The following is a 13,743-nucleotide window of genomic DNA, read 5'->3' as shown; positions in this document are numbered from 1 at the left end:
TATAGCAAATACAATTTGGAAGCAAATGTATTGTTAATTAATAAGCCTGTTCCAGCTGGCTGTGGTGTTCATGCCTGCCACCTCAATGCTCCAGAAGCAGAAACAGAAGAGTTACAGAGGGTTTGAGGCTAGCCTGGGCTACCATGTGAGACTTTGTCTCAAAAACCAAAACCAAAGCAAAACAACCTCCCCTTCAACAAAACTAAAAACTCTTTCAAAAGATTATCATGGAAAATAAAAAGCAGACAACCAGAATGGAGTGCTGACTCTGGCAGCTTGTGCATTACGTCTGTACTGTTTACAAACTGAGGTGAGTTGAACCTCCACAGTGGCATAGACGTGGATGGGGGAGGCGCAGGCGATGGCTTGTCTTTCTGCTCCTCAGAGCAGCTCTGTAAGCAGAGCTTTATATTTAGAACGTTTTTCTTGATGAATAAGTAAAAAAAACATATTATGTTTTTGCCCCGTAAATGTTTGTTCTGGGAGGTGAGAGCCTCCTGGTTTCCAGGCAAACTGGAGAGGAGGAATTAGAGATCATTCATTGGAATGGCTGCTGTGTTAGTGATTTGCCATTTGTTTGGGAACATGACACGGTTTCGTGATTTTTCTACCGAAGGCTTTGGTCTTTTAACTGTATTTCAACTGTAAAGCTGAGAAAATACAATGATGAAGATACTTTGATTACCATGTATTATTGGTGAAGAAAAAATGATGTGTACACATATTTTAAAAATGTATGTCTGTGTATTGGTGGTTCTGGGGATTAAACCAAGGGTTCTGGGGATTGAACCAAGGGTTCTGGGCATTGAACTGAGGGTTCTGCATATCCTAGGCAAGCTGAGTTATAGTCCAACACCTCTTCTTATTTTCAATTTTGAGATAGCGTCTCACTAAGTAGCCCAGGTTGGACTTGAACTTGTAACCCTCTAACCTCCGCCCCTCTTTTGAGTAGTTGGGAAAATGTACTTGGGTCACCAGGTCTGCTTGTAGTTTATATTTGATGGATTAATGCTGAATAAGGTTTATTTTGGTGAATGTGCTAGTTGCTGATAGAATGAAAATCATAGTGTGAAATGACTGAAAGGTTTTTTTGTGTCCTCCACAGATGGCTGTTTTTCAACGGTTGTGTACAAAACACATATTGAAAAGCTGGGTGGAGGAAAGTCCACCTTTTGCTGAGCAACCACTGTCTGTGCCCAGTTGGAGGTGGTCTATCTTCTAGAAGCCAGCTTACCAAAAAATAGAGCTTATTTATGGCCAAGGAGACGTTCAGTATCTGCTTCACTTAGGAACAACCTACAAGATGAGGATGGAGCAGAGGGGTGTGTAATTACCTGCAGCCCCTGGATCAATGTATGATTGACTTTGAGACGGAGAAGCCGAGCGCCATGCTGGCTTTGGCAAGCTCACAGGAAGTAGCTGCAAGCAGGATCAATAGGGACCATCTATAATCTTAGACTAGATGGTTGCCCTGGTACTCTGCAGAGTGAATCATGTACCCACAATCCCAAGACGTTAAAAGCAGGAGGGATTTGAGTTACAGTGGTCTGCTCCACTTTCAGTAATACCTGTTTTTGCAAACAATCTCACTGATGTTGTGACTGGAGTTGAGTCAGAGTTCTGGGAGTTTGTGATCTTAATCTTGGAAATTATTATACTCAGTGGGTGGCTTGAACCCCGACATCTTTCTCCTTGAAAACGTATTCTTTGGTAAAAAGAAGCTAAGTTGTTGCCAACAAAGAGAGACCTCATTTCAATGAAATGCTCAATGTATTATCTAAGCTTGGTTCCCAATGGCTAGTGGTTGATTCTTTGAAATGTTTCTGTGGTTTAGAACATTGTAGGCTTGCCTCATAAACTGATTAGGAATATTGCACTCATTTTTTTTCAAATATTAAACAACATTCTACATAGTTTTCAAAGGGTGAGGATGATAAAAATGAAACACAATTTTGATACAAGAAAAAGTGTCATGCACAATCTGGGGAAGAAGTATGTCACCCACATTATTTTTTAGCTTAGTTGTTTATGTGTTACTAGAGAATGGAGTAATACCTCATTAAGACTGATGTCAAGTCCTTTGGTGCTTTTGCTCTTGGAGAACTAAGTCTTCTCGGTAAGATGGGTTCTGGGTGCAGCTGTGGATGTTTACACCAAAGGTAGCTCATGGTTCCCGGCCCTGGGCTCTTCCCTGTCTCTTGCTGTCTGGCCTCTCCTTTTATTGATTGAGACATTCATGACTGATAATGGCTGACTTGAATTTGTATTTTTGGCCAGCCAACAGGTGATAAACTCCATTCAAATCTCCACCTTCCTAAGCCTTTACAATTACTGAAATATGGCTGGTGAAATGGCTCAGCTAATCAAGGCACTAGTCACTATGGCTGAGGCCCTGGGTTTGATTCCTGGGACCCACATGGTAGAAGCAGAGAACTGACTCCTGGAAGTTGTCCCCTGATCTCCTCTGCACACCAGGACCTGCTTGTGCACATATGCACACACAGAAATAAAAACGCAACAACAATCTTTAGAAGTACTCGGATAGGCAGTCACTGAGATCACTGCATGGACAAGGTCATCCTGTCAGACTCTGTTCATCTCCCCTTCACTCTATGCTTAGCGTGGGAGATAGAAATCAAGGTGGGCTTGTGGTATATGTGGTCATAAAACTGTGTAAAGTTGGGAGTGGGGCACACTCAGTGGAAACACGCTGCTTAGGGTGGGCAAAGCCCGGGCTTCGATCCATAGCGCGCAAGCCCAAACCCCAAGACTCAAACAACAACAGCACTTCCCAAACCCCAGATCCGACACAAACTAAAGGGAAGCTTGAGATTTTGTGCCCCCCACGCAGCTGGGGTGTCCGGAAGCCGTTTAGGCTCTGGTTAGGTAAAGGACAGCATATGTGGTTTTCTCTCTCAAGAGTGTTGGGCGGGCCTAAATTAGAACAGGTGAAATGAACGGAGACAGCTGGTTTTCTTGCGTCACTCTACCAGCCAGCAGCCTTAAGCGCCTGCCATGCAGCTGCTGCTGGACAGTGTCTCCCGGGGTCCTTCGCTGGGGCGTGTGTGTGTGTGTGTGTGTGTGTGTGTGTGTGTGTGTGTGTGTGTGTGTGTGTGTGTGTGTGTGTGCAGGGCTCGCCTTGCTTGGCCTGCTTAGTCTCCATAACACCGGCTCCAGCGTCCTCATAGTTATTAGATTCGACAATCTGCTCTCTGACCCGTGAAGTCAGGGCCTTCGAGGTGGGCGGAGTTGAGACCCCAAAATGAGAGTGGAGATGTGACCGTGGACAGATAGACTCATGGGGCCCGGGATGTCCCCTGCGCGGCCCTGGCGGGGACAGTGGTAGGAACAGCATTTGGGTGACTCCTCCCCCAGCGGCGGCTCCTCCTCCCCCAGGAGGTTCCTCTGCATCAATCAGCCGCTCTGCTCCACCTCAGCTCCGACCTGGTTTTTCCAGAAGGTTCTATGGAAACAGCCGTCGGGGCAGCCCTGGGGGTGGGAAAAGGACTTTGCTGAGAAGATGGTTCAGGCTCCAGCTGCTCCGTTGTGGCCTTGGTCCCCACAAGACCCGTGGAGGCCCTGGAGTCGGGGAGGTGGGAGCCAGTGACACTCGGTGCTTCCTGAGCTGGGTTCATCCTGAGCTGGGTCCTTCCTGCGCTCGCTCCTTCCTGCGCTCGCTCCTTCCTGCGCTCGCTCCTTCCTGCGCTCGCTCCTTCCTGCGCTCGCTCCTTCCTGCGCTCGCTCCTTCCTGAGCTCAGCAGGCATGGAGGCAGCTTCACCTCCGAGAAACCCACAGTGATGTCCTCCTGAACCTGGTTTCCGGTTTTTCTCTCTCCACCTGACAACATATTCGAACTCCAGGTTCTCTGCACTGGTTTCTGTAGAAACTCAGAGCTGTTATGGGCGAGAGCACGGACGTATCTCATGATCCTGGAGGGACGGGGTGATACTGGCTTGTTTTGTTTTAAATTTAGGCACAAGGTCTCTCTGTCCCAGGCTTGTCCTAAGCTCACCGTGTAGCCCAGGATGACGTTAAACTCCTGACCCTCCTTCTCCCGAGGGACAGAGTTCAGGTGTGTGCTCGCACACCCAGTGTGTGTGGTTCTGAGATCGAACCCTGGGCTAGGCACACGAGACAGACATTCCATCAACCAATTCCATCCTAGCCCCACTGAGGCGTTTTTTAAAGTCCAAGGCTCCATTCCGAGAATTAAGAGTAATTATGTGTGGAAAATGGATGAGTTGGCAATCTCATACATACAGGTGTGTATGCCAGACTTCATAGCATTCTCTGAAGGTTTAGAAGAGTGGACATGGTGTGTGTGTGTGTGTGTGTGTGTGTGTGTGTGTGTGTGTGTGTGTGTGAATGTGGAGGCCCGAAGATGAGGTCAGGCACAGTCCTGGACTGGTCCTCATTTTAGTGATGCGTGTCTTCCACTGAACGCAGGCTCCCTGCTTCCAGCTCTAGCCAGACTGTCCAGTTCCATGTTTCTGCCCCGTTTTGAATATGAATGCTGATGATCCAAACTCCAGCCCCCACATTCACACGGCAAGCGCTTTATACACAGAGTTCCCGTTCCCCAGCCTGACGTTGGGTGTCTTATAACTCATTATACACGTGTTTCTAGAAAATTTGCATCTGAAACTGTGTCATCATTTCCTGCCAGTCATATGTGTGAAGGTTGTTTATACTGAGAACACAGACTGGGGTTTACACAATTGATAAGAGAGAGATTTAAAATATGGGCTGGATCCTGCCTCATTCAGCCTTCATAGAAGAGGAGGTACCGGGTGTCACTGCAGCTTGACTGGTGGATGATACCATGGGAGGCCCCTCCGGATCTGAAGAGGAACAGTGGAGGTGTGGATGGGGGAGGGGGAGAAGAGGGGAGGTCAGGTTAACTGGATGGAGGGGATTGAGGGGAAACTTTGGTTGGAAGTAAAATAAAATATGGGCTAGAGAGATGAAGAACACTCACACTGGACGCTCACAACTTCTAATTCCAGCTCTGGTGATTGATGCCTCTGGCCTCCAAAGCTATACTCATGTGCACATGCTCACAGACAGTCACACACACACACACACACACACACACACACACACACACACACACAATTAAAAGTAAATATTTTAAAATTGATTTCTTGTATTTGGGAAAGTTAAAATTTGAGCCAGAGTTAGGCAAAAGAAGAAAAAGTTAAAACACACAGGTGGGAACTGGATGTGAAAAGGCTGTGGCTGAGTCCGTGAGATATCACATGTGTCCAAACCTACCAGTGACATACAGCTTTACAAACGAAGGCTTCACAGTGGCACAAGCCGTTCTGCGCCACAGCAAACAGTTCTGATAGTCGTGGCCACCGAGCTTCTCACCACTGTTTCCCCTTTATCTGTGCTGCAGATTATGAGTCCATTTCAATTAAGGTAGTAAATAACACCTTATTAGGCCACAGCAATATGCACAATACCATTTCTAATACGACGTGACTCCCATACGCCTTGATGACAGAGGATTTGACTCTTCAGCCAGGGTGACTGAAGCTATTGATTGTGTGGTGTGTAAACACTGGGCTCAGTTCGGTAAGTGACATCTCAGGATGGACTTAACACTGGATCTCAGTGTCTCTGTGCTCGTGGGCCCCGTTCATCCATGACGGTCAGATCCATTGACAGGAGAGCAGGAGCGTGCCCGGCTGTTGTTAAAGCAGCCAACACTGGAGTGAGGCCGCCTCTAGACTCAGAAGACTCAGGGAGGGGATTTGTGAGGTTTGCTGTGTTTTGATGGAGAACTTTTCAGATGACCTGAGGTTGTCATGAGTATTGTATTTCTTTAAGAAAAGTAACCCATGTGTGCTAACCAGGGCCTTGGGGTTGGCTTCCGTTAAAGACGGGCAGAGGAATTTTGGTGGAATGTGTGCTCCCCTTGAACAAGGACAGAGTGTGATAAAAGCATCCAGAGGCCTGAGGTCAGTTTCAGGTGTTGTTTTATAGGAGGTGTCCAGTTTTTTTTTTTTTTCTTTTTGAGTAAAAGTAATACTGAGATTGGGTGTGAAATCCATCCTGAGATGTCATTTATTGAGCTGAGCCCAGGATGAAAACATGCCATGTAAATAGGGTGTGTGTGTGTGTGTGTGTGTGTGTGTGTGTGTGTGTGTGTGTGTTGTGGAGACCAGAAGTCAAGCTCTGGCATTGTTTTATGGGGGGGGGGTGTCCATTTTGTTTTTTGAGACAGAGTCTGTCCTTGGCAATATGGCGAGCCTGGTTGGCCAGCAATCCCCAGGGGTTGGGCAACCTCTGCCCTCTAACTGCTGGGATTACAAGCACACACCATCATGTCTGGCTTCTGGGGGTCAAACATGGGTCCTGGTGCTTGCACCCCAAGCCCTTGAACAACTGAGCTGTGTGTCCAGCACTGATTATACATTTTAGAGAGACCCCTACGAAGTTCCTTTAGAACACCCTCTTTGTAGTAGAATGTGTGTTAAATGTCTCATCTTCTGAACAAAGAGAAATGAAATTGGAATGCTGGGGGATGCCTTTCTGTACGCTGTGAATATATGTTGTTCGGTTTGGTTAATAAATAAGCTGCTTTGGCCTATGGTAAGGCACGTGGGAAATCCAAGGAGAGAGATAGGAAAGAGAAAGGCAGAGTCTAGAGAGAGACCAGCCACCACCCAAGGAACAACATGCCAGCCGACCAGTAAGCCACAGAACACGTAGCAAAACATAGATTAATAGAAATGGGTTAATGTAAGATATAAGAGATAGATAGCAAGAAGCCTGCCATAGGCCATACAGTTTGTAAATAATATTAAGCCTTCAAGTGATTATTTTATAAGTGGCTGGGTGGGACCAGAGAAAACTTTTGACTACATTGGCATTTAACCCTTTCACTACTGCATTTGGGCCTCTCAAGTGGTACAAGGACTTCCAGATCACACCTGCTAGACCCCTTGCTTCATGGTTGAGGTCCAGGCAACTTGTCCCTGTCACTCATCTGGGGAGTAGGTGACAGCCTTCTGACATCTGTCCTCTATTTGGTCTGGCAGTTGGGCTTTTTAGCATTTGCTGAATTTATCTATGTTGATATGTAGAAAATTGCCCAGTCTTAGGGGCTGGGCAGCGGTGGCACACACCTTTAATCCCAGCACTCGGGAGGCAGAGCCAGGCGGATCTCTGTGAGCTCGAGGCCAGCCTGGTCTACAGAGTGAGATCCAGGACAGGCACCAAAACTACACAGAGAAACCCTGTCTCGGGAAAAAAAAAAAAAAAAAAAAAAAAAAGGAAGAAAGATAGGAAGGAAGAAATTGTGCGATCTTTAGTATATGGTCAGGCAGAGTCCTGTTGTGCTGGAGATGCACAGGGTGGTAATAAATGTGCATTAAGGGTGCTGTTACTTCAACTTTGCCTGTAACTGAAGAGGAGGTGTCTGGTGTAAACTGACAGGCTCATGGCAGGTGTTTCTGGACTTTCAGGACAGAAGACTCCATAACAGATGACGACAAGAGGAGGTAGGTGTGCTGTCGAAGCCGGTGTCACGTGAGTGATTTTGGTCGTAGTACATGGATGTAACCCACGCTAGCACAGGACGATGACAGATTCCATCAGGTGGGATGCTAGTGGGGATGTGCGGTCAGAATCTCGGCTGCGACCCAGCGAGCTTGTGCTCTGTCATGTGAGTGTGGCTCTGTGCTGTCCGTCTGTCCCTGAGTTAATGACTCCCTCCCCACCTCTGCTTCATGAAGTTCCTCTCACGCTTCCGCTCTGCCCCGCTTTGCGTTCCTGGGCTCTCTGTGTCATATGTCTTTCCCTGTGAGGAAGTGACCTTTGAATGTCCACATTGCCTGATGCCACAGGGATCTCAGAATTTGTATAAATGGTGACTGACACCTGTCACAATTTACTTGACACATCACTGTAGCTCACTTCTTTTCTTTCTCATTACAAGCAAAATATTTAAAAATGTCATTGACTTAATAGAGCCGTTGTTCTCAAAGCTTCCTTTTAACATAGAAAACCAAGAATCTTTTAAAAGTCCTGAGTTACCTTCATGATCGTGTAATTGTTTGGAGTGTTCACGCTTTAGTTTCTGATGTTTCTCTCTCTAGCACCCTTTAAATTGATCTCATTTCTTTTCTTAAAGAAACTACGGTGGCGTGTACGTTGGCCTGCCCTCCGAAGCGGCCAGCATGGTGTCTAGTCAAGCCAAGACAGTACGGAAAAGTAAGCAAGGGTTACGTGGGGCTTATGTCCTTAAAAAGAAGTGTGTGTGGGTGTGTGTGGGTATGCATGTATGTGTGTGTGTGTGGATGGATGTGCGTGTGTGTGTGTGTGTGTGTGTGTGTGTTTGTGTGTGTGTGCATGTGTATGTATGGGTGTATGTTTATGTGTGTTTGTGGGTATATGTGTGTGTATATGCGTGTGTATGTATGGATATGTGTCTATGTGTGTGAGTCTGTGTATGTGTGTGGCTATTGTTTATAGCTTTGTAGGGAGCTATAATGAGCTTTTAAAAAGATCTAAACACTAACTGTTCTTAATTTTCTCTCGAAGATTAGAGGAAGAAAACAGGATGACTGGATACTCAAGAGGTACTGTGCATTTCCTGAATTGTCCATGTGCTTCGTCTTGATGATGATGAAGGAGCTGCTTATATTTCTTTGTGCGTCTCACAGATGTTGCACGCCAGGGCGAGCATCTCCTCCCATGACTATGTTTCATCCTAAAGAAACGGACGTTAGCTCCATCTTCTTATCTACCACAGTTTCACTTCACCCTTCCACAAACACAGTGTAATTTGTTTAGTAAGAGCGAGCTGCATGCCTGCCCAAAACACTGGGGCTCACCAGAACGTGGGAGGGGTTAGGGCTTGAGTGACAGCTGGGAGATCTCGGTCGGAGAGTCTCTGTCTAGGAATCAGGATCCACACACGGTATATAGCAGCAGAGTTAGAGATGTGTCCGTCACCAGTTGGGATGGGCAGTCATCCTGGTCGACACGGGAGCAGGTATGTGGGGAGGGAGAATGTCTATTCACTTGGTCCCATGGCACATCGTGTGTTTGGCTCTCCACTCAGTGCTGCTCCTGCCAAACACACGCAGCCTCCTTTGCATCCTCCACGTCCAGTGTTGTTTCCCCGAGAGAGCCCATTACCTGTTGGATGGGCTCTTATCAGCCTCTTCCACGGGGCTGGCTGAACAGGTTACCTTTTTTCCGTGGCCTCAGTCTTACAATCAATAGAATAGATCTTTTGCTTAGACTTCAGGGTTGTTGTTAGGAGTAAATGAAATAAGCGGCAGCTTTTGCTTCCATCCTCTCCCTCCTCTGCTTTCTCTTCCTAATCCTTTCTCTCCCTCTTCCTCACCTCCTCCTCTTCCCTTCCCCCTCTTCATCTGCCTCTCCTTCTAGAACCCAGACTCTAGCAGACCAGAAACAAGAGGTCTTTGATGCTGAAGCAACCTCTTTTCCAGGGTCAGTTCTGGAGTGGATGTTTGGGAAGGGGTGGGCTGGTAGAGCAGGCTCACAGGCAGAAGTTGAGATGTTTCCCTGCAGGAGGGCTGGGACACACAGCCTGCTTCTTAACGGAAGCCACAGCAGCCTTGGAATCATTCTGTGGAGAGTGGCTCAGCAGAGAGGCATCACAGAGGTCAGCCTGGAGTTCCCACTCTCAAAAGTTCACCAAGGTTTTTTTTTAAGTCTAGTATGCAAACAGAGCGAATCCCCTTCCCACAACAGAGCTCTGGGTTTGCTGCCATTTTGCCCCAAGTAGAAGGACATGTGTGATCTGCCCCCTGTGTAAGCTGTGCTGGGGGAACACCAGCCTGTCATTTCCCTTGTAAAGGGTTTCAGAAGTATAGAAACTGAGCAGAAGAAGTATCCCATAGTCCGAGCCCAGGAACCTGGTTATTGGAATTTTCCCAGGGGCCTGCCCTGAGAAAATCCTTCCCAGAGTCCTGGGGAAGACACTATGGCGTGGGGTTATCTGAGGGAAAAGAATCTATGTACACCAAAGCTCTTTTATCTGTTTACTTTATTTCTCTAAGACAAATTCTATCTATACAGCTTCAGCTTCGTCCTCACATTCAGCTCCTCTCTATACCTACTGGGCCTGCCTGTCATAGACCTAACTAAGCTCCTATGCTTTCGACCTCATCTTCGTCCTCTGTTCCTTCATCTTCCATCTTTTCTTCCTTGCTCCTTACCCCTGGCTCTGAGAAACTCTGCCTTCTCTTCTCTTCAGTGGCTCTGCCTTGCCAGGAATTCTGCTCCAGTCTTTACTGCACCTGGTTATGCAAAAAGCCCTATTGTCCTGAATCAATAGCTCTTTGATGCTAGGCCTGAAGGCAAGGGATGGTCTGAGCTTCATTTGCACAAGAAACAAAGCTATGCATCTACAGCCCACCTGTCTTCTAGGCCCTGCAGGGATGTTACCTAGTGGATCAGCAGCAGGTCTGAGAAGCTTATTCTGTTTGCCATATGGCCCAGTAGTATATGAGCACACAAGAGTTTCATAGCAGAAGCCAGCTGGTATATATTAAAAGCCGAATAACACCAACTATTCCTTGATAAATGGCTTCCCTCTTTAAGGACTCCTTGGTTTATCAAGGTATAGCTTATTATATGCAGCTGAATCTCTATACTATATTCTTGTGGCTTGCTGCACCTGGTCACCTCTGCTGCACACTGACCCCAGGTGAGCTCTGCTGGGCCTCTCAGCTTTCTCACTGGGGAGTGAGACTTGATAGCTGATTGCCTTTGTGTGAGGGTCAGAAGTTCCCACAGTAATAGTTTAGCAGTTGCTGTGTTGTGCCCAGATCGTGACCCCAGAGAGACCACCAAAGATGAGCATGCCGGAATGCAAAAGCAAGATTTAATTCTGGATGTCCAATACAAGCCTAGGTAGGGACTTTGTCCCATACATCCAACGCAGTGGAGGCTGGAGGAAGTGCCTGCCTGTCTGCAAGCTCAGTTTTTAAAGGGAAAAATCACAAGGTTACATCATTTAGGGGTGCTAGTATGGGTACAGTTCTGATTGGCTCGCTTCTAGGGGCTTTCTAGAAATCATGGCTTAATCTTACTTCTAAGGGAGTGGTTGCCCGCCACCATTTCTCATTGGCTGCCCTCAGGTGGGGGCATTTTTATGGTCAGTTAGCCTGGAAACCAGGGAGAGGACATTCCATAGTCTGGCAGGCATTACCTTGTGACTACCTTGTGACTCTGTACTTTTACACTTCCTGTTTCCTGGAATCTGGACTGACTTGTTTCAATAACTATTGGCCTGTTCCTAGAAGGAGAAATCTTAGGCCTTAGTTTTTGGGTGAAAACATTTTGGTCTTATTTCTAAGATGGCTCATTTTGGTCTCACAGCTGCTCACAGCCCACATGGCTGAACACAGTGGCTGAAATACCCCTTCGCTGCTCATGAATCCCCATGTGTTCTTTGACCCCCTTCTGTTGTCTCTGTTCTTTGATGGCGTCTCTAAGTAGTCAGTTTGATTCTGGCTTTCATTTTGCCTGGCCTTTGAATTACCTGAAAGGTCTTGACCATCCCTGTTCCTGAGTGGCTATGTGTCCATCGTTCTGCTTGTCTGTGACACAACTACACCTGTGACTTTGCAGGCTAGTCATTGGGCAGAATCTTGATGAGAGGACTGTCCTCTGGGGGCTTTTGATACAAAGGGCAAGCTACACTGTTTTTGGCTAACACCACTGTCTTTCTGAATGGAATTCACACCATGAGCTCACGTGGCTATTTTTTGGACCAAATCAAGGAATGACTTCAGCATCTTGGTGTCACTCGCGTGGTGATATGGATATGTAGTTTCTTACGCACCTGACTCTAGAGTGGAAGCCACACCCACATAGCTGTGGCTTTTTCAGAGGCTCCTTCTACCCAGGAGGGAAGTGGTAGCATAGGCCCACTTTCTACTAAGCCAGCCCAAAGGAGTTTATGTGATGGCTCTCAGATGCCAGTGTGGACCAGCCCCATCAATATCACTTGGAGAGCTCCACAGACTCTGTGGCTGGAGCCTCTCTCTAGTTTAATGCTGGGAAGGGATAGCATTATGACTGGTGATCTGTATTATGAATGTGGTATTGATATGCACACAGCCTGGTTTGGCCATTGTTATTCTGTATTTTAATTTTTAATTGTATTTTTATAAGTTTCCTAGCATCCAATTTTATCTCTTTATATAAATATTACCAACATTCAGAACTATGCTGCCCAGTAATAATCCTTAAGTAGCTGTTGATTGGGTATTGAACGTGCAATCTGCTTAAAAGCAAGTCCAGTAGATAATTTGCAGGCTTAAGACATGTGCTTTTCTCTAAGTTGTGATATTTGAGTGTGCTGATTCTTTTCCCCCCTCTTTTCTTTTTTCCCTTCACAGCTTGCTCATGAATTTGGAAGGAATTTGGCTCCAGGGACATTGTATCTTCAAACAAATTCTGAAAGGTTGTCCCCTGCTATGCCAGCTCCCCCAAATCCTAAGCGTGTAGTTAAAGCCTTGGGTACATACTAGATGTTGTGGCCGAGGAAGGAAATTGTCAAGACTTCATGCTCACTGCGGGGACTTCGTGTCATCCACCATTGAGAGCAGTAAAGGCTGTGGCTACCCGGCCTGGGCCACCAGGCAGCATACCGTTTCCCATCCTGGCCATTCAACACAGTTCACAGAAATCGTATCTTTTCACTGATACTCTTTTGATAGTTTTTATATAACATAATCCTTATTGTATTTATAACATGATCTTAGGGCTGCATAAAGGGATTATCTGAAGTGATATATTGCCTCGTCCTTGGATGTTTCTACTTTGTTGTTTTTTAGCTGTGAAATTGGTAAATAGAGTCTCAGAACCATCTCCCTGTCTTACTAGCTGGTTTAAAATTTTTATTTAAATGTAAGAGAATTGCCTCTGTTGAGAGCATCGCAGTATTTGGAAATGAACTGGTTAAGTTTGCATGCTATCCACACGTGTGAATTAAATTCCCACTTTCTTTATTCTGAAGCTTATATGACTATATGTGATCTCCATCTGCCCAGTTGTCCACTCTCCCCGTGTGTAATCAGAGCATCTCCCCATGTTAATTCCCTACTGTCTCGTAGGTCTTACGGTTGATGTTTAGTGGGATTTCTGTAAAGTTCCTGATTTGCTGACAACATGTATACCTACTTATGACTGCTGTAAGTGACTCGGTTTACCAGTGTACTTCAACAATTAAATATTTTTATCCTCCTTTACCTGGATTTCTTAGTTATTTTCAAGAGAAGTCACATGTAATATTATCATATGTAAATACAGTACATCAGTATGTACAGATAACACTGGTTAAATAGATTACTATGAGAAGTGGGAGTTTTTCCCTAAGTGAAAGGCTCTGTCTTCTATAGTTGGTTGATAAAGATAATTGTAGAGCCATCAAATTGCAAAGCAAAAAAGTAAAAATTCCTAAGAACTTATGAGGCAAATATTCCCCTCAATGTCCACAAGCTCACCATGGCATTGGGTAGGAGGGACATCAATGTTTATGTAATTAACAATAATAGCTCCGAGGAGCCTTAGGCAGGAGAGTCAGGGGTTCAAAGCTGGCTGGCTACACAGTGAGTTTGAGACCACAATGAACTAACTACATGAGGCCCTGTCTCAAAGTCATTAAAAAATGACTTTGGAAAATTTAATTAACAAATAGCTTTAGGTTGATAGACGAATGTAAGAATGGACTGGGGATACAGTTCAGT

General features: G+C 46.0%; 1 protein-coding gene across 2 annotated transcripts in view; it reads left to right on the top strand.

Moving 5' to 3' along the window:
• Positions 1-13,245, top strand: part of C18H12orf75 (chromosome 18 C12orf75 homolog) — a 40,514-nt gene extending 27,269 nt beyond the window's left edge. The window contains exons 3-7 of one of the 2 annotated variants that reach the window (XR_009375112.1): positions 7,477-7,512; positions 8,145-8,224; positions 8,560-8,592; positions 12,394-12,458; positions 13,111-13,245. Coding sequence is in view for 1 of the 2 variants with exons in the window: in XM_059245588.1 (XP_059101571.1) it covers positions 7,477-7,512; positions 8,145-8,224; positions 8,560-8,592; positions 12,394-12,404 (160 nt within the window). In the remaining variant the exon portion in view is untranslated. Of the gene's footprint in view, positions 1-7,476; positions 7,513-8,144; positions 8,225-8,559; positions 8,593-12,393 lie in introns of both variants that reach the window. The other variant, XM_059245588.1, reaches the window with a different exon arrangement.
• Positions 13,246-13,743: the final 498 nt, after the last annotated feature.

This window comes from Peromyscus eremicus, chromosome 18 (genome assembly GCF_949786415.1).
Source record: "Peromyscus eremicus chromosome 18, PerEre_H2_v1, whole genome shotgun sequence".
NCBI lineage: Eukaryota > Metazoa > Chordata > Mammalia > Rodentia > Cricetidae > Peromyscus > Peromyscus eremicus.
This window is presented reverse-complemented; position numbering and strand designations above follow the sequence as displayed.